This window comes from Furipterus horrens, unplaced genomic scaffold, assembly GCF_987537825.1.
Source record: "Furipterus horrens unplaced genomic scaffold, mFurHor1.1.pri manual_scaffold_12, whole genome shotgun sequence".
Taxonomy (NCBI): Eukaryota; Metazoa; Chordata; class Mammalia; order Chiroptera; family Furipteridae; genus Furipterus; species Furipterus horrens.
Window position 1 is genome coordinate 56,833,512 of NW_028327182.1, and position 26,447 is coordinate 56,859,958.

The 26,447-nt window shown below is 45.8% G+C and overlaps 1 protein-coding gene across 1 annotated transcript; it reads left to right on the top strand.

The window, feature by feature from the left end:
• Positions 1–3,989: 3,989 nt before the first annotated feature.
• On the top strand, positions 3,990–8,885 carry ZIC2 (Zic family zinc finger 2). The gene is made up of 3 exons (XM_090258099.1): positions 3,990–5,334; positions 7,101–7,264; positions 7,480–8,885. The coding sequence occupies exons 1-3, from the start codon at positions 4,263–4,265 to the stop codon at positions 7,822–7,824; spliced, it is 1,581 nt and encodes a 526-aa protein (XP_090114225.1). The 5' UTR covers positions 3,990–4,262; the 3' UTR covers positions 7,825–8,885.
• The last annotated feature ends 17,562 nt before the right edge of the window (positions 8,886–26,447 follow it).

Consider the following 26,447-nt stretch of genomic DNA (forward strand, 5'->3'; position numbering starts at 1 on the left):
ATTTTGTTTGCTTGTTTGTTTTTGGCTTCTGCTGGCCAGCAAGATACATCTATGTGTGTGTTTTGTGTATACATATAGTTTTTATGTATTTGTACATACAGAATACTCGCCTACAAAAGAACTCAGTCAGCCATTCACAGAGATCCACAACAGCGCTGAGGTGCTCAGTGACTGAGTGCTCAGGCGTTTGATGGGATTTTTTATTTTTGAAGACGACCCGAATTCTCTATCGCACTGCCATTCCCTCCACTTGCTGGGACATGTAAACAAGCCGGGGCGTCCAGGGGGTAGGTATGCAGGGGATATCCACAGACATTAAAACCCCTACTCACCGGCTTGGCGCAGGCTCAGTGAGATCGCAAAAGAACAATTTTGGAAAACTTACAAAGAGGGGACATGTTTCCCCGATGGAGACAGTTGTGGGTCCCGCGAATCTAACATTGCAACAGCGAGCCCTTCCGGAAACCTGTTGAAAGACTGAATTCACTCACACTGTGTAGAACGCAGCTTGGCCGCTTTTTTCTCTTAGGCCAAGAAACCCAAAGCTACTTTGGGGCAATGACTGAAAAGCCTTTGCAGGATTTTGTTTCCCCCTTGCTTGTTTTGTGCGCTCTTTCTCTTCCCTTTCCTTCCTCAAAAACACACAAAACAACAGCAACCTGTGTCACGAGGGAAAGGGGCTTTGCGGTTTGTAGGGAAATAAAGCACTTCTAAGAGGGGACGGCGACGTGTCTTTGAACTTGGCTCAGCTCCCGTGTCCTGCAGAGAGAGGAGAACTGGAGAGAAGAAAGAATAGTCAGGAGGGCCCAGCCTGCGGGGTCTCCGGTGGGAATTAGGGCGTCTGCCCCACCACCCAGCCGCGAGCGGCCCCCGGAATCTAGCGCGAGCGAGCGCCCAGCCGCGCCGGCCTGAAACACGGGTGCTGCAAGAAAGGAATCAAAACGAAAGGAGAGAATGGGGCAACGAAGAGAGGGACAGAGCAGTGGTAAGGGGGCGAGAAAGTGGGAAAAGAAGAAAACTTTAAGTTTGGTGGCTTGAAAGAAGGAAATGAGTTTTTGGATGTGCAGAATTGCTACTCTCACAACCAACTTCTAATACAATATTTTCTTTTGGAAATATTTTTGGAGTAAGCTTTTTTAGTTATTCTCCCCCGATGTCCCATATAAGTTGATGACTAAAATAAACAAGTGTGAAAAGGCTGTGCACTGGTTTTTGTTGTTGTTTTCTGTAGCGGGGCAGCTTTTCTGACTAGAGGTTTTTCTTTTTTCTCTCTGTGTCAATCTCAGGTCCCTCTCTGCTTAGAGGAGCAGTTTGGCATTTGCCTTCCCCCACCCCACCCTTTATACAGAGTGCTGTGTGGAAAAGAGGAACATTTCCGCCTTCCAGGAAAGGCGAGAATCTCCAGCTACAAGGCAGACTCCTGGGCCTTCTGACTAGATGCTCCGGCGTCCCTTCTTTTTACTCCTCCACTCCAGGGCGTAAGTGGGAGTGGAGGCCAGCGGAAGAGCACAGGGCCCCTTATGCAAGAGACTGCGGCCAGCTTCGACCTTGAGACTCACTTAAGTCCGGAGAGGCTGTCTAGTGCCGGCGCTAGGGAGCCCAGGTTCTGCTAGCAATAGCAAGCTACAGTAGTCTTTCCGCGTTTCTGTCGATTTCATTTCAACATGGACATTTAAAAATGAACGTTGATTGTTTTTTCTTACTTAAATTTTATTTCAACTCCCCAAAATTTGTAAATAAAAGCAGTTCTCCACGGGCCTTGCATTCACACCTTCGCAGCCCGAAGATCCCTCTCCGGTTACCTCGGAAGCGCAAACTTTCTGCCGCGGAACAGGAAACGTCAACCAGGTGCCCGGGGTGGAGGAGTCAACCGAAGGCCCAGGGCTGAAGGCCAAGTCCGGCGCCTCACAGGGAGGAGCCTTGCGGCCCCACCACCACCGGTGTGGGCTGTGTGTGTGTGTGTGTTGGGGGTGGTGGTGGTTGATAAAGTTTCTCATTCCTGAAGAAGTGATAAAAATCTTCAAGAAGCCGTACCAGTCTGGAGATTTCTCCTCCGGAGGCCCCGAGCCTGACCCCAGGGCCAAACTCCAGCCTGAACCTTTTTTAACGGCGCGCCTCGGGCGTCCCTCCACTTTCCACCCCACCATGGCGGTGTCCTGGGGCATCTACAACGAAGGTGACAGTCTTTAAACAACACCCTCCCTCGCGTGGGCCGCTGCCCAGTGTTTACTGCTGTAATCGGAGCAAGAGACGGGCGACTGAGGGAACGTAGTGAGCGGAACAGCGGGGTGGGGCCACGATCCGGGAGGGGGCAGTGTCTGGGTGAGTGTCCAGAGTGGGAGAAAGGGCCACGTCTGGCTTCACCTAGGCCCACCATCCAGCACCTGTATTTTCAAGACCACAGAGCAAGTTTACAAAATGAGAAGAGGCACAGGGAGCGCGTGCCAACCGATCAAGACATCGGGCCCCAGGCTGCTCCCCAGACGCGCTCCTGGCGGGGCGAGCAGAGCCACCCACCCCGCGGCCCGGTATTAGCCACGTTCTCGAGCGGCCAGGGGTACCGGCATTCTGTGCCCGCCGGGAGAGGCTCTGGTCCGCCGGGAGTCGGTGGCCTCTGCGGAAGGGCGCGAGTGCAGTGTGCACTCGGCTCCCAGCCAAGGGCGCTGTAACCTCGCCGTCAGGCCCCGCGCTATGCCGGTCGCCCAGCTTCGGAGAGCGCCGCGGTCGGCTGGGACAGGAGCCGTAGCTCCGAGAGCGCTGGCTAAGAGCGGGAGACTTGCCGGCCAGGGCGGCTGACAGGATCCTCCGTGCCTGGAGCTGCTGGGAGCTTCGAAGGCGCGAGGGAGGAGCGGAGGACCGGCCGGCGGGGCGGGAGCGCAGGATTGACTGGGCCGTGACAGCCAATGGTGGCGCCGGAGGGCGGGCAAGGAGGCAGCCACGGTTAAAGGGGCGGTGTGACCTGGAGGCCAGGCCTGGAGCTAGGGGGAAGGTTGCCGGGGAGGGAGATGTGGGGGCTAAGGAGGAGGGGAGAGGAAAAGGAGGAGACAAAAAATAAAAAATAAAAGGCTTCGGCGTCGGTGGCACCCACTGAAATAAACAGGCGGAGGCAGGGGCGAACGGACTCCACCTCAGCTAAAAGGGGCCAAATGCTTTGGCTTCTTATTTTGCTTGGGCCCCGTATTCGGTCCAGTCCTCGCGGTTGCGGCCATCCGTTTCGAGTCCAGTGCCCCAGGCCTACTGGCTAGAGGGAGCGGGAGAGCTAAAGATCACTTTTTTTGTTCTTATTATTGTTTTACAGCCCAGCCCCCACCCCCTCCGCTCGCCTTCTCCCCTCCCACAGCCCCTTCTCTCCTCTCCCTCCACTCCTGCCGAACTTAAAGAGGGAGCCGCGCTGCAGCTTCCTTCATCTGGGGGAATTCGTGGGTGCTCTTAAGTTTACTACGCCAGGCGCAGCCAATGCCAAGCGCGGAGGACGAGCAGGGCTAAACACTGCAGCCCCGGCGCTGAACAATACCGGTCGCGCGCAGGAGGAAGCGGCCGACGGAGCGCGCTGCGGAGAAGGCTCCTGGCCTCCGCCCGCCTCCCCAGCAATCCGGCGGCGGTCAGGTGGAGCTGCGGGCGCCAAGCGTGGAACTCGCCTGCGTCCGCTCCTCACCAGTCTGCCTGGCCCACGTACGGCCGCCGCTCTCGAATACCGTGGCCCCGCCGCTACAGTGATTTCATTTTGCGGTGCCTTTTGGCATTGCCGGGCCCGGTGGTCCGCAAGGCGCGAGCCAGAGAGTGAGTGTGTGCGTGCGCGCGCCTCTGCGCGCAGGGGTGGGGGCCGCGGCGCTACACTCGCCTGCCGTCGACCCCCCTTTCCGCTCAGCTCCCCACACCTTCCTGCTACTCCCTCCTCCCGCCCCCCTCCCCTGCCCTGCCTGCCCGCCCGCCCCCGCCGCATCTCCTTTAATACACTTTGGTTCTTGGTTTGGCTTTGGACTCTTCTCCTCCTCCACCTCCTCCTCCTCCCGAACCTCCTCGGTGGCCGCCGCCTCCTCCTCCTCCTCTTCCTCTACGCGCCTTTGCTAGTCTCCCGGACGCGCGAAGCAGATCCAGGCGGCAGAGGCGGCGGGAGCGGGAGCGCCGCTCTCGGGGTTGAAGCCACCAGTGCCGGCGCCGCCTGCGCTCGCAGCCGGGCGGCTGCTGTACTCCCTGAGCTCGGAGCCGGAGTGGGAGCCTAGGAGGCAAGGGGCACCCCGGGGCGGTCGGGCGCGCTGGCCATGCTGCTGGACGCGGGGCCGCAGTTTCCTGCCATCGGGGTGGGCAGCTTCGCGCGCCACCATCATCACTCGGCCGCGGCGGCGGCGGCTGCGGCAGCAGAAATGCAGGACCGCGAACTGAGCCTGGCGGCGGCACAGAACACCTTCGTGGACTCGGCGGCCGCTCACATGGGCGCCTTTAAACTCAACCCGGGCGCCCACGAGCTGTCCCCGGGCCAGAGCTCAGCGTTCACGTCGCAGGGACCCGGCGCCTACCCCGGCTCCGCTGCGGCTGCCGCCGCTGCTGCGGCACTCGGGCCCCACGCCGCGCACGTCGGCTCCTACTCCGGGCCGCCCTTCAACTCCACACGGGACTTTCTGTTTCGTAGCCGCGGCTTCGGGGACTCGGCGCCCGGCGGCGGGCAGCACGGGTTGTTCGGGCCAGGAGCTGGTGGCCTGCACCACGCGCACTCGGAAGCGCAGGGCCACCTCCTCTTCTCCGGCCTCCCTGAGCAGCACGGGCCGCACGGCTCACAGAATGTGCTCAACGGGCAGATGCGCCTCGGGCTGCCCGGCGAAGTGTTCGGGCGATCGGAGCAGTACCGCCAGGTGGCCAGTCCGCGGACCGACCCCTACTCGGCGGCGCAGCTCCACAACCAGTATGGCCCCATGAATATGAACATGGGTATGAACATGGCAGCGGCCGCGGCCCACCACCACCACCACCACCATCACCCTGGTGCCTTTTTCCGATACATGCGGCAGCAGTGCATCAAGCAGGAGCTCATCTGCAAGTGGATCGACCCAGAGCAGCTGAGCAACCCCAAGAAGAGCTGCAACAAAACTTTCAGCACCATGCACGAGCTGGTTACCCACGTCTCGGTGGAGCACGTCGGCGGCCCGGAACAGAGCAATCACGTCTGCTTCTGGGAGGAGTGTCCCCGCGAGGGCAAGCCCTTCAAGGCGAAATACAAACTGGTCAACCACATCCGTGTGCACACAGGCGAGAAACCCTTCCCCTGCCCCTTCCCGGGCTGCGGCAAGGTCTTCGCGCGCTCCGAAAACCTCAAGATCCACAAACGGACCCACACAGGTAACCGCGGGCCAGAACAGGGACAGGCGCGGAGGGGAGAGAGGCTGTGGTTGGTTTTCTTAGAGAAACACACTGACTGCCAGCCCTTACCCTGGGATGGGAGATTTGTGTGTGTGTGTGTGTGTGTGTGTGAGCCAACGGCTTGTTTTCGTTGGAAAATGAAAGAATATTACTGGGCTGGGTTTTTCCATGTGTGGAGATTAAGTTTTAAATAACCAATGTAACATTAAATGTATGCTTTGGGTGATGCAGTTGTTTCACTCGGTTCATAATTGCTCAGCCCGGTTAATAATTGCAGTTCTAAACAGAGCGCACAAAATAAAACTGCTCTCCAACTGCGTACCTGGGAACGGAGCCTGGACAGAATTTACCGGATTGTCTGAATGTGCTTTTCTGCTTCGGGTGTGTCTGTGTTCGAATGGCTTGTGTTGTTTTCCCACTTATTATACTCTGGGTCCAAACGTCCTTTCAAGCCTGTTTTCTATTAACTGAGCCTGGTATGAGCCAAAGCGGTAAAGCATTTCTCGTTTTTAAAGTCCATCTCAGGGTGAGGCTAGGAGCTTTACGGCGGGATAGCAGTAGCTTGGGAAGTTATCTAATGGCACCAGAGGATTTGCGATTCCTAACTTGGACCGACAACCCCGCCAGTGAACCCCCGGGGCAGTGACCCAGAGGAGGAATCGCTTGACAAAAGAGAGCCGTAAAAGAACGCAACTCTCATCTCATAGAGTATTCATCTGTGACCAGGTCCCAGCCCAAATCGTGCCAGACGATTTCCTAAAAGAAAGCCAAATGTTTTAACAACTTCCCCAGTCAATATTTACTCCGAATGGGGATGCGCCAGCGGCCTATTGTTCTCTTCAGGGAAGGGAGGGAGACGAGGTGTGAGACAAGCTTTTAACAAGGTTTAAATTTTGAGAAATTTATTTGCATGGAATGCTTGCTTTCGATTCCTGTGTCTGAGCGGATGTCTTTAAAAAACAATTTAGGTGTTAATGGAATTTAACGTTAAATGGTCCGCTTTCCAAGTGGAACAATGTTAGTTCTCACACCTCTAAATGACTCCTAGCGTTTGGAATTTTGGCAACAGGATGCAGGGGCCGCCAGAAAATTAACAGGAAGGTTTTGAAAGCCTTTGCTAACACCCCCACCCCCACTGCCCAGCCTGTGGCTCTGCAATCTCTAGATCTGCCTTATCTCTAATATTTATCTTTCCTCCCCAACATATTAAAAAATAACTGGTAGTGAGACTAAAATTGTGCTTAACTTAATTTGCAGAATTTTGGACGAGAAATACTGGCTCACTCACTATCCACAGCCTGTCCCCAAACAACACACAGCAACTTCAAATCTAATTGCCTACTGGCTCCAGAGAGAAACCGACAGCAGCCCAGCAGTCTGTGTGATTTTCATTATGCCCCAAATATTTTGTCATAAATAACAGCTTCTCCATGGCGAGACTAACTTGGTGGAAGTTACAAATCCAAGAAGCCCTATTGAAAGACAGACAGGGCCAGGGCTACCGCAAAGTAGTTAAAAATTTGAGGAAATGGGTGTCAGTCTGTAAGAAAAGTAAAACATTAAATTAAAAAGCAGGACCGTCAGGTGGGGACGGTTAATTTCACCTTATTTCTGCCGTCTGTTTAAGGGACCCAGGCCCTTTTAGGTCTTTTCTCCTTGAAGAGGCCTTGCCCCCTCCAGGGTGGGTAGGAGTTCCCTAAGGGGTCTGGGTGTTCACAGCAAGTACCCATGTTTGCCTTCCACAGGCGAGAAGCCATTCCAGTGCGAGTTTGAGGGCTGCGACCGGCGTTTCGCCAACAGCAGCGATAGAAAGAAGCACATGCATGTCCACACCTCCGATAAGCCCTATCTGTGCAAGATGTGCGACAAGTCTTATACGCACCCCAGCTCTCTGCGGAAACACATGAAGGTACCGGGGAAACCGGGAAAAGGGCAAAGGGGCCGGCTGTGGCGCTGGCTCACAACCAACCTGAACAACCTCAGCCGGCCTGGGAAGGCACGGGTTCCCCGGGGCCAGGGCGGCAGTTGGTATTTCTGTGGGTACTCCGCCGGGGGTCTGGCCCCACAGCAGCTGCACTCACACCCAGTCCCCTTTGGTCTCCCCTCCCGGCTTTTGTTTTGCAGGTCCATGAGTCCTCCCCACAGGGCTCTGAGTCCTCCCCAGCTGCCAGCTCCGGCTATGAGTCCTCCACGCCCCCGGGGCTGGTGTCCCCCAGCGCCGAGCCCCAGAGCAGCTCCAACCTCTCACCTGCAGCGGCGGCGGCGACAGCGGCAGCTGCGGCGGCGGTGTCCGCGGTGCATCGGGGCGGTGGAGGCTCAGGTAGCGGCGGTGCAGGCGGCAACTCTGGCGGAGGCAGCAGCGGGGGTGGCGGGGCGGGTGGTGGGGGAGGCGGCAGCTCTGGTGGGGGCAGCGGGACTGCCGGGGGCCACAGTGGCCTCTCCTCCAACTTCAATGAATGGTACGTGTGAGAGGCCAACGCCTCTCTCCTTCTCCCAGTCCTCAGCCTGGCGCAGCAGTCCTCCGTCGCCCCGAGGGCACCCTGTGATTGTGTTACTAAAATTATGAATCTGATTTTTATGATGATGAAAATAATTTTGCCAACAGAAGGATTTTTTAAAGTTTTGGTTTTTTAAAAATATAATCTAGGCATGAAAAGCAAAAATATCCCTGATGGAGTCTCTGAAACTGAAAATATAAAATAAATAAAAAATAAAAAAAATAAAAACCCATAAAAATATTAAACCAAACCCACCACCTTTCTTTCCCTCATGCCCGCTTTCCTTCTCACCCCGTTCCCAGTTTTCTGGCAAACTGTACATAGCGGACTCCTTCTTTCTCTGAGATGGTTTTAATGGCTTCTTGGTATATAGAAGTTTGTCCATTTGTAACGCTCTGGATTGCGTTCTTCCCTGCCTACCCTTTCCCAAAGTAATGGGTTTTTCTTTTTCTCTTGTTAGTCTCCTTGTTTCTTTTTAAGTAATGTGGAAGAAAACAGTTTATTTTGTATTGTGGTATTGAATATTGTGTTTCTTTTTATGAGGCAACTTGATTGTAAACTTCATGCAACTATAGACTGGAAAAAACGAGCCGTGCCAAAGTCTCCCTTCTGTTTCTTCAACATACTGATCCACAGCACACAAATACACACCACCACCACCAACGCTTGTGAATGTATTTTTCTTTTAGCTCGGTTTACATGTGATGTTTTAGTGCTTTTGCAAGTTCAATTTGTTAGTTACTGTATGAAAGATTGTGGGGGGGGGCAACAAACATTGTGTCGTTAGCTTTTTCCTTAATAACACCCTTCTGTAAATATTCATTACCATATTTATCCATTTGTAATTAAATTATGGTATTAACTTGCTACAGAGGAAACTATTTATAAAGAATGTTTCTTAACTATAAATATGTACAATTGTGGGCATAAACTGTTTCAGATTTTTTATTTGAAGGTTTTAAGTGGTTTGATCATTTCTTGTGATATATGTTTTGAAAGTAATGCATACAGAAATATAATAAAATGTGTTGAAACTGCATGAACATACTGTTTTTTTCTAGCAAAGTTACTGAAGAAAATGGGAAGGAGGCAGCTGAGGAGGGTCCGCATGGGTATGGATCAGCTGTACCACCTCACAATCTGGGAAGGAAAGGTGTATGTAAGCATAGAAACTGGGCCAAACTGCCCCTTTGGCAGAAAGTCTCACAATTGTATGTCCCTTGTTTTATAGCTGAGTGTGAATTAGATTTTTGGAAAGCCTGTGTGAGGAATGGTGGCAGGAACCTTCAGAGTTGTTTCTAATGGCTCCATTTTCTGAGGGAATGCCATTCTTTCAGCTTTTTGGACTGGATTTAAGAGCACTAAATATTTCCTTATTCTTTGTTTTCCCTCATCTCTGCCCCCCTTTCTTGTCCCTCTGAAAAGCTAAGGTACAGTTATTTTTTATTGCACATTTAAAACTGAGCTGAGTACTTTGTTTTTCAACTTGGCCCAATGATTACAGTTTAAGGGGACCACTTCTACCAAAAGTTTTTTTTTTTTTCTTGACATTTTTAACAGCTTGCTCAAATCCTGCTATGCCCACAGCCACTGCACACCAATAAGCAGAATGTTTGAGAGAAGAAGGTGATAAGTTGACTACATTTTAATTTAGGAAAGTGACAAAGCGTTGGCCCCAAAAGAAAAGTCTCTTCAAGAATTCAGTGAAGCAGAATAAAATAAAGACTAAAATAGCCAAGTGGAAGTGAGGCAGAGCTCTGACCACCAGCTTTCTCTGTGGCCTCACTCTCCTTTACAAGAGTTTATCAGAATTTTCAAACAAGTGGCTCCAAGGAAGAAGGCAATAATTTTAATAATTGAAGGGTAAGAATGGAGAAAATTTGCTTTAAATCCCTGAGTCATTAAGACTTCTCCATCTTAGTACCTCTGTATCTCCAGATTTCCTTGCAGTCCCCAAGTCACACACACCCCCACCCAGTGATGAAATTTTGGACAGTGGCAGTGACACCTCCATAGGATTGCCCAGGTGCTAAGGGCTCTGCTGGAGGAGATTGAAAGCATGGGTGGCTGCTGGGTGGCTGCTGCAGTGACTGCTGCATCTCCCTCTGGCCATTGACTGAGCCTCCAGGCTAGGCAGGCTAGGTTGGAGGAACTCTTGAGGAGAGAAAAGCAACTCTGACTTCTTGGAAACCATGGCACCATTTTCAATGGGGAAGGAAAGACTTCAGCCTGGAGGTTGTGTGTATTTTTGTGTGTCCCCAGAAGGCGAAAGACGTGGGACTAGCCCTTTCCACTGGCCCTTCAAACTGCCCGAGAACCAACTCCTGAAGCTACCAACCCCCTATTAAAATCAAATTTATAACCCCTAGTAATGTTAAATTATTAAAATAATTGGCATGTTCTTGGTCCTTGGGAGATTTCACTGAACACATTATAAGCTGTGAGGAAAATCCTTTAGTTTTCCGTTGCCACCACCCTTGGGAAAGGGACAAAAGAATCAAAAAAATCATAACTTGTGCAAGAACGATGTGGTCTACTCTAAATGTTTTAAACTGCGTTTGTGTAATTATTGGCTTTGAGACACCCCCCAAATCTAAGAAGGATGAAATGGGGAAGCAGGGAACTTTAGTATCAACTCCAGGCCTTAGGTTTTTCTTCTCATTTGGGGGAAGAAGAAAAACAAGACGAGGAGGGCGATCTCACAGCGTTGGCTGGATCACTTCCCAGATCTGAACTCGGAGAGCTACCAGAGGACCCCTTAGATCTCCGGGCGCTATCTTAGTTAGCAGGATATAAAAATGGGAATGAAGATGGCTTGAGGTGGAAGATCACAGCCTGGGAGAGGTCTCCTAGTCCACTCTAGGATGTGAGGAGAGGATCGGAGCAGCTTTCCCGCAAAATGGCTCTCAGTTCTCGGGCCCCCGCATCCCCAGGGCTTTGTCAAAACACGGCACGGACTCCACGGCGTGGCCCAACCTCCGCCTTTCTCTTGGGCCCTTCGAATCCCGGCGACGGGAATTGGGGGAAGGGAGAGATGGCAAAAATGTAAGAGTATCAAAAATGTCAGAATTGCTGAATTTAGAACTCGCGCGGGTGCTGCCGGTCCAAGGTCCTGCACCGAAATGAGGCGCCTAGGCTTCGGAGTGGAGGAGGGGGCAGGTGTCATTCCGCTCCAACCTTCCAGCCTACACGAACTTGAATTCTAACCTGCCCTTTCCTTGCCTCCAGAACCACAAAACTGAAGCCTGTCTTTGCCTCCTTCAGGGAACCAAAGCTGCTCTGTGGTTCGCTATTCTCAGGGAGATCCGATTGCGGCGGCCGGAGGATGGTTTCTGCTTGTTACCGCCGTCAACTTGAACTTCAGAGCACCCAAGCTCGCTCCCTTTGTACTCCGCTCCATCCACCACTGAATAACTACCCTCAATGCGAGAGTCGCTTTATCCGGAAGCAGCTGGAGCTCCCTCGGGAGGCCCATCATCATTATTATTATTAATTATTGTGATCTTCACTGCATTATTAATGACTACAATGGTAACTGGCACCGGCATCAGCTTCTTCCGGTTCACTATGTCCCCTGAAGTCCCCGGGTGGGGGAGAGGAGGTCATTCCTGGAACAGAAACCGGTGGGTTCCGCTCCAGCCAGAGCAAGGGAAGGCTGCTAGGGCCGAGGCCCCGGGCTGGAGGAGAGTCAAGGAAACAGGTCCCAGGCCCAACACAGCCTGTCCCTGGTTGTCCTGACCCTTTCCCTTTCTGCTGGTACCTTTCCTCTCCCTCCTATTCCCTATCCTCAAGGCCCCTTCGATTGTTTTTCAGAAGGGTGTTTTCAGTCTCAAGCGGTGTATTTCCCACATAAAACTCTGAAATCAGGGGCATATCACAAGCTGGACTGGAGGTTCGGGTTTCCATGTGCTCCTCCGTTGTTCTCCAGGCATCATGTGGGTGCCTAGGAAGGCTTGGGCTTTCCAGGCAACCTGTCGCCAGTCCAGGCCCTCAGGACTGGGGGAGATGTATTTTGGTGGGTCCCTGATGAGTGCACCAGTAGTAGCAGATGGGGACAATCAGGGACCTGCCAAGTACTCACTAGGGACTCGGGTCGTTCAGTCCCCCACATTACTTCACCGAAATAACCTAAAGGGCAGGTTAGGCCTGCATCCAAAAGCTAAGAAATAAAGGGCTCAAAACAAACAAACGAACAAACAAACAAAATAAAACACTCCACCAAGACTAGGTTGAAACTTTGGGTGCGTTATTTGCTTAAATGAAGACGTGCCCCAGAAAGCGACCCTTGGGATTCAAAGTAGGCATTTAATAAACACTGGTGAATTGATCGATTACAGTCTGATAAAATTGCTCTTGTTCTACAGAAATTTGGAGCCCCTCTGCCCACTGCTATTCCCAGCAGTCTCAAATAAACGGTTTCTATTTTTAACTGGAAGCTCAGAATAGGATTGGAGAAATGGGCCCTTCCTATCTGCCCCCTTTCTCAGTCCCCCCAAAAATTATTACTGGTTTTTTACTTTAGGCAATGCTCTAGATACTTTCAGACATGATTGGGTGATCAGGCGTAAACGCTCAGGCCTGTCCTGCTGGGCACCTGAGAATGAAGAGGCAGTCGTAGCAGGTTGAACAGGGTGTTAGGAATGAAAACTTCTGTAAACCATACCAAGGCAGCTCAAGGGTTCAAGTTCATGGTCAGGTCTGTGGGGTTACTAGGGCTGCACTGTCCACACCCCGTCCAGCCCCTGAGCCGCCACAGCCCAGATCTCAGCCGGTACCGGGCCAGGGTAGCACCACTCCAGGCCAGCCCCAACATGACCCAGTGTGGAAACTACTTGCTGGGGCCACTTTGTCACCCTCCCACATTCCTCTTTTATTTTCTAGGGCAGACAAGCTTTTGAAGATATGACACCTTGATTGGTCTACAGCCTGCGACCTGCCCTCGTTCTGCGTCCAGCATCTCAACTGCTCAGCCACTCGGATGAGGTTTAAGCACTGCTAACCAGACCAGAGCTAGGGGCGCCCCTTGACTTGCCTGCGTGCATACAGGCAGGCAGGCACACACACGAGTCTCTTTCAATCTCTCTCCACTTTCCAACACACACAAACACATACACATGCACTCACACATGCTTACATGCTCACCTTCGGTATACCCCGCCACGGGCTCGCGTGGGAAGGGCAGATCGGAGTCCCAGAGATGGGGGGCGGGTGGTAGAGAGGACCCATCAAAAGATGCTCCCCTCACTCCTCGGCTCTTTCACAGCACCTTACACCCCTCCAAGCGAGTCAAGTGCCCTGTGCTCTGGACCCAACTTTGCTTTTGAGAGTCCACAGCTTAGGCTGCACTCCTGAGGTTCACACCTCGAGCCACCAATGTGTGACCAACTGGTGGGAGCTATGAGAGTTGGGGTACCTCAGGCCCACTCCCCCGGGGAATGTGATGGGCCACACTGTCCAGCCTGGCTTACCCTCACGACTTCTGACTCGGTGTGTGTATTTGCTGGGGGTGACTCCTCACCTCTCAGTTAAACCAGGAGGGAGGGAAGAAAGAGCTGACTACCCCCTCCCCCACACCTCACCTCCCCAACCCCTGCTTCAGTCTCTACTTTCCTAACCTCCTGAAACCAGGTTTTTTTGTTTTTTGTTTTTCTGTCCCTGAGGCCAAGGCGGTGGTCCTAAAGAGCAAAACGAAGCAACGCTAGAGTAGGTGGGGTTTAGAAATAATAGTAATGTTAATAATGTCAAACATAATATAATCATCGTGGTTAATGCTCTGCGCCTGGGTGCCCCTTAGAAGCCGGTGGAGGCCTGGGGAGTCTTCTGACCTCGTGGAGCTGGGGGTGAGCGGGGCGGGGGGTGGGGCGGAGGAGGCTCTTATATTGCCTCCCCCCAAACAAAATCTCTGGTCTGTAATTTGGCAGAGCTTGAGGCCCTCGCCAGGAGCTGCGCTGGGCCTCTTAATGCAGACGCCTGAGGCTCGTTCTTTTTCTCTTCTTTCTCATGATCCACTAGGCCCACAGTGGTTGGTGTGGCCGAGTGTGGTTTCTCAAAACTCTAGTAGTTGGTTAGGTCTGTTTGCCCGCTGCCCCCTCCCCTCCCTGCCTGTTTCCCCTCCCTCTCACCCGTGGCAGATGAATGGTGGCTTTAACGAGCCTGGGCACCGCGTTGGCCGGGACGTTCTGAAGATGCTCTGCCCTGTAGGGAGGGCGCGAAAGGTCAGGCGCACACAGGGGTCTGGTTTGGACTCCTCCTCATCCCACGCTGCTCCGATATTGATCCAGGGGAAAAGATAAACAGAAAAGCTGGAAATTCGGTCATGAATACTAATGAGCCAGGGTAGGAGTTTTAATTGCTATGGACTTCCTTTTTCTAGTTAATCTTTACTGCAGACTTCGCTGGAGTCAGTCTTTTCAAGCTTGGTTTTGTCTTCTTCTTTCTCCGCCCTCCTTATGTTCTCATTTGAAATGCCCATGCGAAAGGGACCCGTGTCAACTTGACTTTCTCCCTCTCGCATTGCCCGTGTGAGCGGCAAAGCCCACAGCCCACGTTCCCAGCTTGGCGTTTCTTCTGCTCACTAATTCTTGAAATGTAGGGGACCTTATAAAATAAACTGCTTCCGTGTGGCTTTGGGGTGTCTGCTTCTTGACTTCCTCACCCTTATTGTTTCAAAGACTTCGGGCGTCCTTGGCCTTTAAACTTCCTCTTGACAACTGCATCTTTCCCCCAGGCACTGAACTCCTTTCTACTCCAAACAGGGTGCATTCCATCCCCAAATTTTCCCTTTTCTCAAGATTCCATGATTTGACAATGGCTTTGCCAACCTCAGGGTCTAAGTGTTCCAATCTAACAGTGAATTCTTAGGCAAGCTAATTCACCAGTTTACACAAATGTAGTGTTTTCTTTGGTACATATAAGCTAGTATGAAATCTGAGACAGAAACCCAAGGGAATTTCTAGAAAATTTTCTGCCTCCATTCTTGCCATGCATTTGATAACTTATGCTATTTTTCTTAAAATAAAGCCATTCTTAAATTAAGTTTTCTCTTGAAGCTGTATACATTGCCTGTAAATCCCATAAAGCAGTTTTTGATTGTGTGATCAGGAGGGAAAACAAGCAAGCCTATTTCTACAACAGATTATGTAGACGTGTGTTGAAACCCAAGGCAAAAAAGAAAGAAAGAAAAAAAAAGATGGAAATCAGCTGTAACTGCATAATTTTCATTTTTATTCTGATCCTTAAAGTTTTGGACAAAATAAGCCCATATTTCATATCATTGTCAATAGGTCCCAGCATTGGAGTCTCCTGAGGATTCTGTTTCACTTACACTTTTCAGCCCAAACTTTTTTTTCTTCACACAATGATTTATTATGTAGGTAATTTTAGGGGATACAGTTTACAGCTTGAATTATTAGACTGAACACCTTTGGCTGACACCACGACGCCTTTTTTTTTTTTTTTCTGCCTGCAGCTGTGAGTCACAACCCCATTTTCATACCCAACCGCTGCACGTTCTTTCACAATGTATATTTCCTTCTTGCAAAGATCAAACATGCTTTGGTCAAAGTGTTTATTTTAAAATACAGGAAAATTAAAACTAAACACAGCTCTATTGAAAAATCCCCAAATGTATCATATTTTCCTCCTCCTGTGCCCACAAAAAATATAACAAATTACACTACTTTCTGGAATAAAATTTCAAATTGAAAGGGAACACACAGACACATACAGACACAGTTTTCATTTTATTATTGAAACACATCAGGAAACTTCCCACTTCTCTTAATATTTGAATTCCTGTGTGGATGTCTTTAGTTTTTACTGTATAAATATCACAAGCAAAACAATAATAGCAACAATATATCTTTAAGAAGATGTTGACAGGCATCTATTTTATTCACCAACCTACACGCTCCTCATTTCTACTTGATTTTTTCATCTTAGTATTTTTCTCTTAATTGTACCTTCCAAGTATAACTTCAAGGGGAGAAGAATATTTTGAAGTATTTGCCAAAAGGAAGAAGAAAAAACGAACTCAGAAACAAGTTAACATTTCCCAAGCCTCTCAGTACGTCTTTGCTCGTGTATGTTTCCTTTATCCTTTCAAATTAAGGTGAAAAATGACAAGGTAGAGTCACTCTTTCTCAGCACTTAAATCGTGTAAAGTGATTTTAGTTGTGGATTTCAGTGGACAATTTGTCCTTCTGCAGCCCACTATCTACTGCTTTTTGTGAGCCTCTCTTGACTCTCATAAACATGACATAGACCTCAGCCGCTCCCCTCAGAAGCAGTTTACTCAGCTTCTAAAGCCACACAGTTCTTTAACATGGCAGACACTGTTAGGCTGTTTTTAATCAAGTTTGGAAGCGAATCTTTTCCCTCTGACGACTGTGCCCAGGGATGGATCCAGCTGAATGTCTGGCGCTGCGGGCAGCGGGTTGGCCACCCGTTTTTCAGACGAACACCAGAAAATGGCATTGAAATAATTACATGTTGCAGAAACACTTAGAAATATTAACCCCTCTTCCCACACATCTGAGCTAAAATGCAAAAGAAGCCAAAAGGGAATTCAAAATGATATTAACTTACCTATCTAAGGCAAACCAAGAGACTGAAAAGAAAATCGATGCTTTGAAAATGTACTCTACAGAATCTTTCAAATTAGATGCTGCTGAGGATTAATGGCAGTAAAAAAAATTGTTCATGATTTGATTGGTTAAAACTTTTCTAGATATTAATGACAATGAATTAACAAAGCAGTCTTTTTCTAGGAAGAATTTGGGAGGCAGATAGAAAATAATCCGTATGTCATTCTCTTCTTTCTGTTCTTCAAGGGGAGGTAAATTATAGTACATATGTTTTAGTTTTAGTTTTCTTTTTAGAGAAATAAAGAAAATATTTAGCCTTGATATATCACTGACAATTCTTTGCAAAGTGAAGTATCGGGGATTTTCCAGATGAACAAGGAATCAGATTACAGTCTTCTTCAAAAATACATTTCTTCCTCTGCTGGGTTTTCAAATGATCTTTTTGGTGATTTTTAAAATTTATTTGAACAATCTATTTTTAATTAAAATGCATTAACTATTTCTCCCTTGATATCTTAACACCTGAAAAGCAAACATTTTTAAAAGTTTTAAATGAAATATCAAAGTTTAAAAAATAAAGCCTTAGTAACAACATTTTATGTCACAGCCAAATCAATTTATTTGAACTTCCTTTCGTTTTTGGTAGATTATCTGATACATTAAAATAACAACAACAACAAACAAACAAACAAACAAAAAAAATCCTCACATTGAAAATGTCAACTTTGTTGTCAATCTTATGAGAAAATAATTTCACAACATGCAATTGTACTTTATGATTTCATTTCTATTTTTAAATCTCAGAGAATTAATTCAAAAATTGATTTGGACTAGAGAGGAGACATTATCAGGTAAAACTCTTAAAATATAAGTCACACACATCTCAAATATCTCCTAGTAGATACATAGATACACACACCTTCTTGAGAAAAAAGAAAATGTTTAAACTGGAGGGGTCAGTCATATCAGCTATCCGACTTAAAATATTTTCTAGAAAAGTGTAACACCAATATGGCAAAACTGTCATCTAAAGTTTTCTAGGGACATCTTTCTAAATCTTCATATGATAATTTACTAATTCAGAAATGTAAAAGACATTTTAGTAGACTTTATTAAGCAAAATATTGCTTTATCTTTTTGTTAGTATAGATATTTTGCATTATAATTATGTAAGTTCTCTCTCTTTCTTTTTGGAGAGTTGTGTTCACTTGTTGGGCACTCAGGTTGGAAACCAAACTGATCGCCTTTTTGTGCAAGCAAAAGATGTCTCCTTCTGCCAGATGTTACTTTGGGTGTCTTTTCTGCTAAACTGTCTCAGAACTAAATTAGCTTCATCATTTGTCGCTTTGTTTTTCTAAGGTTTGTGGTACAAGTGGCAGCCCTCCCTCAAACATACCATAGGTTCTGCCTTATTGTGGCAAAGTCAGCTATTTCTTTGTTCATGTTTCGTTTTGTGTTTAATGTACAATAAAATAAATTTTAAAATCATTTTTTAAGAAGGCATTTTCAAGAAGCACTTTCTTTCCTACTGCCAGATAGCGCTGTTCCCCAACCTCTTGGCTGGACCCTTGCTTTCGATTTGTTGGTTTCTCACATTTCCCTAAAGAACACAACTCTCTGCGCTGTTTATTTCTGCTTTAAAAATGCATTGTTTCTTCCCTGAATTCTTCTCTGAAACAAATTGATATCAAAAGTATGTAAGATTCGTTCCAAATATTTCCATGCTAGAAATATTTTTAAACTGCTTTTATCATGAAAGTCCACACATTTGCAATATATTTTCAGTTAAAGTAGGGTTGCCTGTAGTTCTCATGATAATCAAACAAACAAAAAGTAACGATAACTGTCTGCTTAGACCTTTCTTCATTATTATTTTTCAGCTGTGTATCATTATCTAACTGGTATGTGTTCTTCTGTCCAGCTCTTGATGATCTAGTTGAATTCTAGAAGTTGTACCAAGAAGTGTATTTGAAGCAAATAAGTATGTATAATACAAATGCATTTTGTTAGACCTGATGGATGCTATTTTTCTTTTAATAGGTTTGTAGCAAACTAACACAATAACACAATGTATTCCTTTTCAAGGTACATTGTTGAAACAGGTCTATTAAGAGTGAGTTGAGCTATTTCTTGCTTCTTTTGAACAGTCTATTGCTCAAACACAACAGCCAACAAACGCCAGCTGCCTCAACAAAAGTAGAAACCTAACCCTTTTATGTAATGTTTTAACAGAATGGGTAGCTGTTTAATTAAAAACATTGATGATTCAGTGAAACAATGGAAAATCAAGTTCAAGTGGTGCTCTTATTGATTTAAGAAGATTTTTACTAGCGATGGGTATAATTCATTATTCACTCCAGCTCTGTTTTGTGTAAAAGGGTTCCTTCTTGGGGCATTATTTGGGTGAATGGGAAGAGACAGATTACCTTAGAAACCTGGTTAACACACGTAGCTTTTAGGGTAAGGTGTTTAATTTATAAGTGTACCCCATATTTTTTGTCAGTTTATTCTCCGTGGGGTATCTTTGAAAGTAGCTCCTCTCAGCAGGTTAAAAAGTGAGGTCTGCGTCCTGGTATTTAAATGTCTTTGTTATAGTGTCAAGAAGTTGTTGAAAACCACATGCCCGGAATGCTAAGGTTAGGCAGCCAGATGAGGCAAAGGTGTGTGTGTGTGTGTGTGTGTGTGTGTGTGTGTGTGTGTGTGTGTATGCACGCGTCCCAAGGGGCAGAGCTGTGTGTGCGAGGGTAATTATTTTCATCAGTTGCTTGCTTGCCCACGCCCGACTGCTCCTCTTTGCAGAACCGACGATGGCCCTCCGGACTTCTTATTCTGGAAGCGAAGCTGGAGGAATCCCTCCATTGGGACTCCCTCCTTGGGAGCGTCGAACTCTGCCCTGGGGAGTCGAGTTGAGTCAAGGGTACCCGGGTGGTCGCCCCCTAGCAGGGGAGCACCCAAGGGCTGCGGTGTCAGGGTCAAGGTGGGAGGAGGCAGGTGCTTCCCTCCGCCCCTGAAACCCCGCAGCCGGTATCGTCTTAGCTGCGCTCGGCTGCCGCATTTCGCAGTCTTTCCTCCCAGCCCAGCCTGTCCGCCAGGCTTCACAATTCCCGGACCCCTGGGAGTGATAGAACGCAGCTCCCGCAAAACAACCGCCACAAAGGCCAGAAGTCCTCGAAGTCGGCCCAAAGGCCCGCCTCCTAGGACCTCTGCGCGGGCTCTTCCTCCATAGGGCACCCTTCGCCTCGGGCATCGTTTGCTTCCCACCGCTCGGGCCTTGGAACCGCTTCCTCCAGGCCGCGACAGGCCGGATGCCAAGTTCCCCCTGCTCCCAGCTTCTTGCGTGCCTAGGGTCAAAGGGCGCGGGGCCACCTTTCGGGATTCAGCCTTCCCTGGGCGCCCCCGGCCACCGTGGGCCTGAAGACAGGGGACAGCGTCCTTGAGGGCTGGAGGACGCACGTGTCCGCCCGGGACGCTTGTCATGCGTCGCACAGGGAAACGTGCACATGGGCCCCGCAGACCTAAAATGAGCTATTGAAGCTGTTCCTGGTGTTTAAAGAGGTTTTTCAGTTTTAAAAGAATGTTGTAAAAAAATATCAGCCCTTGTTAACTCCCTCATTATATACTTTCCTCTCCTCGGCTGAACAAGCCATATTTCCTGAAACTGAGGAGCTATGTAAGTGTTTAAACATGTGTCAAGTGTCTTATAAATAATACAAATTCATAAAGAAGAGGAGGAAATTTAACTGATACCTGAAGTACTTGGCATAGCTAAATTTCGCTGGTGGGTTATTTTTGGCTGTGGAATTATAGTAAGGAAACAACTCTGAGATTAGGAGGCACCTCATGGGGCCCTAACCCTATTCTTAGTTTACCTGCTTTGAATCTGCACTCCTCCCTATCTGGAAATGCCTCTGTGCAGTCCGTGAGAGAAGTTCAAGTGATTTGCAGAGTCTATGTAATAAAGATTGCTGCCCTGGCTGATGTGGCTCAGTGGATTGAGCGGCGGTGGCCTGCAACCAAAGCTGCTGGTTCAATTTCTGTCAGGGCACATGCCTGGGCTGCAGGCCAGGTCCTCAGGTTGAGGGCGTGTGAGAGGCAGTGAATGGATGTATCTCTACGAATTGATGTTTTTCTCCCTCTCTATCTCCCTCCCTTCCCCTCTCTCTAAAAATAAATAAATAAAATCTTTTAAAAAACAAGGTTGCTAATCAACTCAGTATTTTGGAGTCACCTTTCTTTTTCCTCTCAGCCCCTTCCTCCTCACAGTGCTTCTCTGACGATGACATCCCGCAACCCCAAAGTTAGAATGAGGATTGGTGTTGTTTCTGCAAAAATGACAGTAGGAGAGATGAGGTCTGGGCTTTTATTTGAGATCTGGGCTAGCAAATCATTTAAGTTTTTATATTCATTTTCTGATCTAGAAAAGCTGAGAAAAGATGTTGCTCTGACACAATTTGAAAATTTCTGAGGAAGGTAAGTACAAAGTATTATTTTACAGTAAGATGCTATTTTGTTTGAAATCAGATTAAACTTTAGAGTTACCCCACACTTTAGTGTCTTGGGTGATATTTTTTCATCTTGGTTGTCATTCTGTGAAAGATTTCTGTGGGCATTCTACTCATAGCTGTTAAAATGTTTAGAGGAAAATGTAGGAATTTTTAGTTATTAAAATATCATATGTTTTCATAAAGTACCTTTTAAAAAAAGATTTGTTTATTTATTTATTTAGAGAGAGAGAGAGAGAGAGGGAAAGGGAGGGAGAAAGAGAGGGAAATATAAATGTGTGGTTGCTTCTCTCATGCCCCGAACTGGGACCTGGTCTAGGCATGTACCCTGACTGGGAATCAAACCGGTGACCCTTTGGTTCACAGGCTGGCACTCAATCCACTGAGCCACACCAGCCAGGGCAAAAGTATCTTAATTTTAAAACATTATACACATAGTGAGTGTAATTATCTTCAATGTAGTTGATTAATATTGACTACATTGTTAATTGACTACATTGAAGATTTGAGGAATATGTTACAAATTCACCTTCCTAAATAGTGTTTCCCCAACAATCTCAATTGGAGGCGTTGTTCCTCTCTCTCATACCTTGACCATATGGTTAAATTAGCCCTGATCCTTGTGCTGTATGCATCACCAATGTTCTCCCTGCTTCCGCCCCCACCTCTGGTAAAACTCTCTCCAAATATTTCTAATGTGTTCAAGAGATATCTTAAGTATTTTCCATAACAATTCTGGTAAACTGTTGGATTTAGTAGTTAATGGTATATTACATTTTCAACCCATTGTTCAATGATTTGCATTCTGTAGGTTTTTTTTTTTTTTTTCATGCTTTTTGGTTGCTTCATCTGCATGCGTTATTGCTAGTTTTGCTGGGTGTTGCCCCTATTGTCAGGTAGTTCTTCTGTGTGCATTGTTGCTGCTTCTGCATATAGCTGGTGATGAATGTGCTGGTAATAGGGAGATGCCAAATCTGCAGTGTTCATTGTTGATTATCTATAATATACTCTGTCAGAGGGTTAAAATGGTCTGCAGTATGCTCTGTCAATGTTTATCCTCACTTGAGGGCTTTTTTTTTTTTTTTTCATTGCTTTTAGAGATAAAGAAAGGAAGAGAAGAGGGAGAGAGAGAAAAACAGTGATGTGAGAGAGAAGCATTGATTGGTTGCCTACTGCACCTGCCTGGACTGGGGATTGAACCCCCAACCCAGGTACTTGCCTTGACTGAGAATCAAAACCTCAACCTTCTGGTTATGGGACAATGCTCCAACCAACTGAGCCACACCAGCCATGGCTGTTAATGGTTTTAAAATAAACAGGTACTTTTATTTTTATTTATAGCCCTCCCTCTTCTTAAAACCTAGATTTGAATCCATGGTGGTTTGAGATAGGGACAATTCCCAGTCTCAGGGACTATGGTGCATTCAAAATTATTAATCTCTTCTAAGCACCAAGACTTTGTTTCAAGACAGCGCTACCTAATCTTCTTTTTGCTTAAGATAATAAGATTACTTCCTGGAGGTGCCATAGTCTTTCATATAAATAGATTTCAGGTGGTTGTTTTTCTATTCTTTCAGAGTTGCTCAGATATGCCTGAACTTCAATGATGGAACAGTTTAGACTGTATAGTTAAGGAAAAATTGGGAGTGTTCCCCTTCCTAATAAATTTCTGCAGAGTCAGATCTGTATACACACTGATAAATTCCCATATTGGCAGATGAAAGCTTTGCTGGGCTTAACAAATACTTATTTTTAAATAATTTTTAATTAATTATTTTTAGAGAGAGGGGAAGGGAGAGAGAAAGAGAGGGGGAGAAACATCAATGTGAAAGAGAAACATAGATTGGCTGCCTCTTGTACATGCCCCTATCTAGTCATGTGCCCTGACCAGGAATTGAACCAGTGATCTTTTGCTTTTCGGGATGATGCCCAACCAACAGAGCAACACTGGTCAGGGCAACAAATACTTTTCTTGATGTTTAGCCTATAGTACAAATGGCAGCCATCTTTGAAAGCCAAACAATAAATTATGAATAGAACAGTCAATGCAGAGACAATTTACTTATTTGTTTTTTTGCTCTTAAATATTAGCCAGTTGTCAAAATTGATATCTAGGCACTCTTTGAGATGATCCCCTGTTGCTAAATTCAAATAGGGCATTTTGACTTTTAAAAAATGTCCCATTCCCCATTCCATAAGAGAACATGGTGCCTCTTTATAGGAAAAGATGTGTAACTTTGAGTCCATTGTCAGGTAGCTGGTTTTCTAATGGGAGAGTTAAAGCAATTATATAAAATGTAATTTTATATTATAATTCAAGGAAACTAAATAATACAAGGAAAGTAAGTTAAAGTACACAGAATGAGGGAATAATACAAAGTATATTAAGTTTCTTAAAATAAATGTCAATAAATTGTAAATTGTCTTCGGATGTTTAAAGATGAACAAGATAACATCACAAACTGTAAAAAATTGTGTACAGAGAAACACCATTTAGGCTACCAAAGTACTTCTCAACATTGACAAGAGACATCTGAAGACAAAGCAATAATATCTTTAAAGGGCTGAGAGAAAATAACTGTAATCCAGAATGCCATACCTAGTTAAGCTATTGTTTAAAAGTGAGGGCTAAATAAAAACATTTTTAGACAAAAGTGGGAATTTATTACTCACATTTGATCATTATTATAGAAAGTTATAGAAGGTACAGGAGGAAGAAGTCTGTTAAGTCCAGAAGGACAGTGTAGACTGCAAGAAGAAATGGTGCATAGTCCTAGTCAGGGGGGCTAAGTTGGTTGGAGCATGTCAGTCAGTGAACCAGAAGGTTGCAAGTTCCAACCCCACCCCCCCAGTTGAGAGGTAGTCATTCAATATTTCTCTCTCTCTCTCTCTCTCTCTCTCTCTCCTCTCCCTCCTCCTTTCTCTCTCTCTAAAAGCAATGAAAAAAAATTGTCCTCAGGTGAGGATAAAAAAAATGCATAAAGAAGTTGATCATCAACATGTGGGACTATTGAAACAATTACTCTCTATATAAAATAATAATGGTGCTGACTAACTTAGAGTGTTTAAAACATTGTGGGAACAGAACTTAACCAAAACTGAGGGAATATAATATAGAAAATAAATATGAGTAGTTCATGATAAACTCTCAGCAAACTAAGAATAGAAGGCATCTTTCTCAACTAAATAAAGAGTATCTACAAAAAAAAAAAAAAAAAAAAGGCAAAACAACAGCTAACCTAACACTCAAAGGAAAAGATGGAATACTTTACCCTTAAGATTGGGAACAAGATAAGGGTGTCAGCTCTCACCAGTTTTATTCAACATTGTACTGGAGCCTAATGTGTTCTTTATCTGATACACTGCATTAAGAAGAAGTTGAAGACTTATATGAACATATAACCATTAAACAAATAAAATCACTTGTTTTAAAATTTTCATCAATAAAATGCACCAAGTTCATAATTCTTTTAAACATTTAAGGCTCATGACTTTTAACCTTCAAGGAACAGATGAATCCTATTTTATACCAATAGTGTAATGAAATTTTTAGAAAAAGAAGGAAAATTTCCCAACTAATTTGATGAGGGTGGTAAAACTTAACAAGGATAGGAAGAGAAAAAAAATTATAGCCAGTCTCACTTATAAACTTTATGTTTACAGTGCAAAATCCTAAATAAAATATGAGCAGATCAAATGTGGCATGTATAAAAAACAAAATCTTATTTAAGGTGGATTTTTCTCAAGGATTCAAGTATGGTCTAATAGTAGAAAACTTACTGATATAATCTACCTCATTTATAAATTAAAGGAAGAGAATGATATGATCATCTCAAAAAAATGTTTTGGTAAAATTCAAAACATCCCTAATACAAACTTATCAAAGTAAGAATGATAAAAGAATTTTGTTAACATGATAAAGAGTATCCTGTAAACCCACTGACCTATCATATGGACAAAAATTCAAAAGTTTGACAATACACTTTGTTGAAGAGATGGTGGGAAAATAGGCATATTGCTGATAGGAGTATAAAAAGGAACACACTTTTTTGATGGAAGTTTGGAAATATATAAAATTTATTTGGTAAATACAAATATTTATATTTGACAGCATGGATGGAACTGGAGAGTATTATGCTTAGTGAAATAAGCCAGGCAGCGAAAGACAAATACCATATGATATCATCTAATACAGGAAATTAACAGCACAAACAAATGAGGAAAACAGAATCAGAGGCATGTAAACAAGGAGGAGACTGACAGTGACCAGGGTTGAAGGGGGAGGAAGAAAAGAGGGGAAAGAAGGGGAAGGGTCTAATCAAGGAACAGGTAAAATTACCCATGGACATGGACAACAGGATAGGGATTGATTGTGAGAAAAGGGTTGGGTGGAATGGGAGTGGGGAAAATGGGACAACTGTAATAAGTAAATTTTTTTTTAAAGAATATGCAGTGAAGGTCACAGGAAAAAAATTACATTTGTATTTACCCTGTGTATTGGTTTTCTATGGCTGCTGTAACAATTTACTAAAAACTTAGTGGCTTAAAACAACACAAATTTATTTTATAGTTCGGAGGTCAGAAATCTAATATGGGGCTATAGGGCTGCATTCCTTCTGGAGACTCTAGGTATCTGTTTCCTTGTTCTTTTTCAGTTTCTAGAGACCATTTACATTCCTTGGCTCATGACCTCTTTTTCTATCTTCAAAGCAGTAGTGTAGCATCTCTTCTGTCTTATCTGCCTCTCTCTTATAAGGACACCTGTGATTATATCCATCCCACCCAGATAACCCCAGGGTGGAAGTAAGGAGTTCCTTAACTGAGATTGTAGAGTTTCTTTTGCATATAAAGTAACATATTCACAGGTTCCTGGGATTAGGATGTTCATGTCTTTGGGGGGCCTTATATCTACCACACCCTTTGATCTAGTGTTTCCACTTTCAGGAATTTGTCCTACAGGTACATTTATATATGTAAGTATATTGTTGCTTATAATAGCCAAAGATTGGAAACAATAGGGGACTGGTTAAATAAGCAATGTATATCCACATAATATAATATAATGTAGCTATAAAAGAGAATGAGGAAGAGCTTGACTACTGACATGTAGAGAGATCTCTAGAATATATTAAAAAGTGAAAAAAAGCAAAGGACTGAGAAGTTCATACAATATATTATGTTACTTTTAAGTATAAGAGAAGAAATATATTTTGCTTGTGTTGCATAGAGACAGTCTGGATTGACATAAAATGAATGAAAATGGTTAATTCTACTGGTAAGAGTGCTGGAAAAGTAGCTGAGACCTCTCTGTGAATACATTTTTGTATTATTTTGGTTTTCGAATGATGAAAATATATTACATAGTAAATGAAGCAGATAGCTCCCCCTCCCCCAAACAGGTTTAATAAGGCTTAACTTCAAGGATACTATGAGCCACTGGCCTGTCACCAAAGTGCCTGAAGTTTCTAATTTGAGCCTTTGACTTGAATTAAGGGGCTATGCTCAGT

Bases quoted from the DNA above. Each gene is read 5' to 3' on its own strand.
- ZIC2 (XM_090258099.1), top strand. From the start codon at position 4,263: ATGCTGCTGGACGCGGGGCCGCAGTTTCCTGCCATCGGGGTGGGCAGC. The intron at 5,335-7,100 runs GTAACCGCGGGC...TGCCTTCCACAG, and splicing joins CCACAAACGGACCCACACAG to GCGAGAAGCCATTCCAGTGC. The intron at 7,265-7,479 runs GTACCGGGGAAA...TTTGTTTTGCAG, and splicing joins CTCTGCGGAAACACATGAAG to GTCCATGAGTCCTCCCCACA.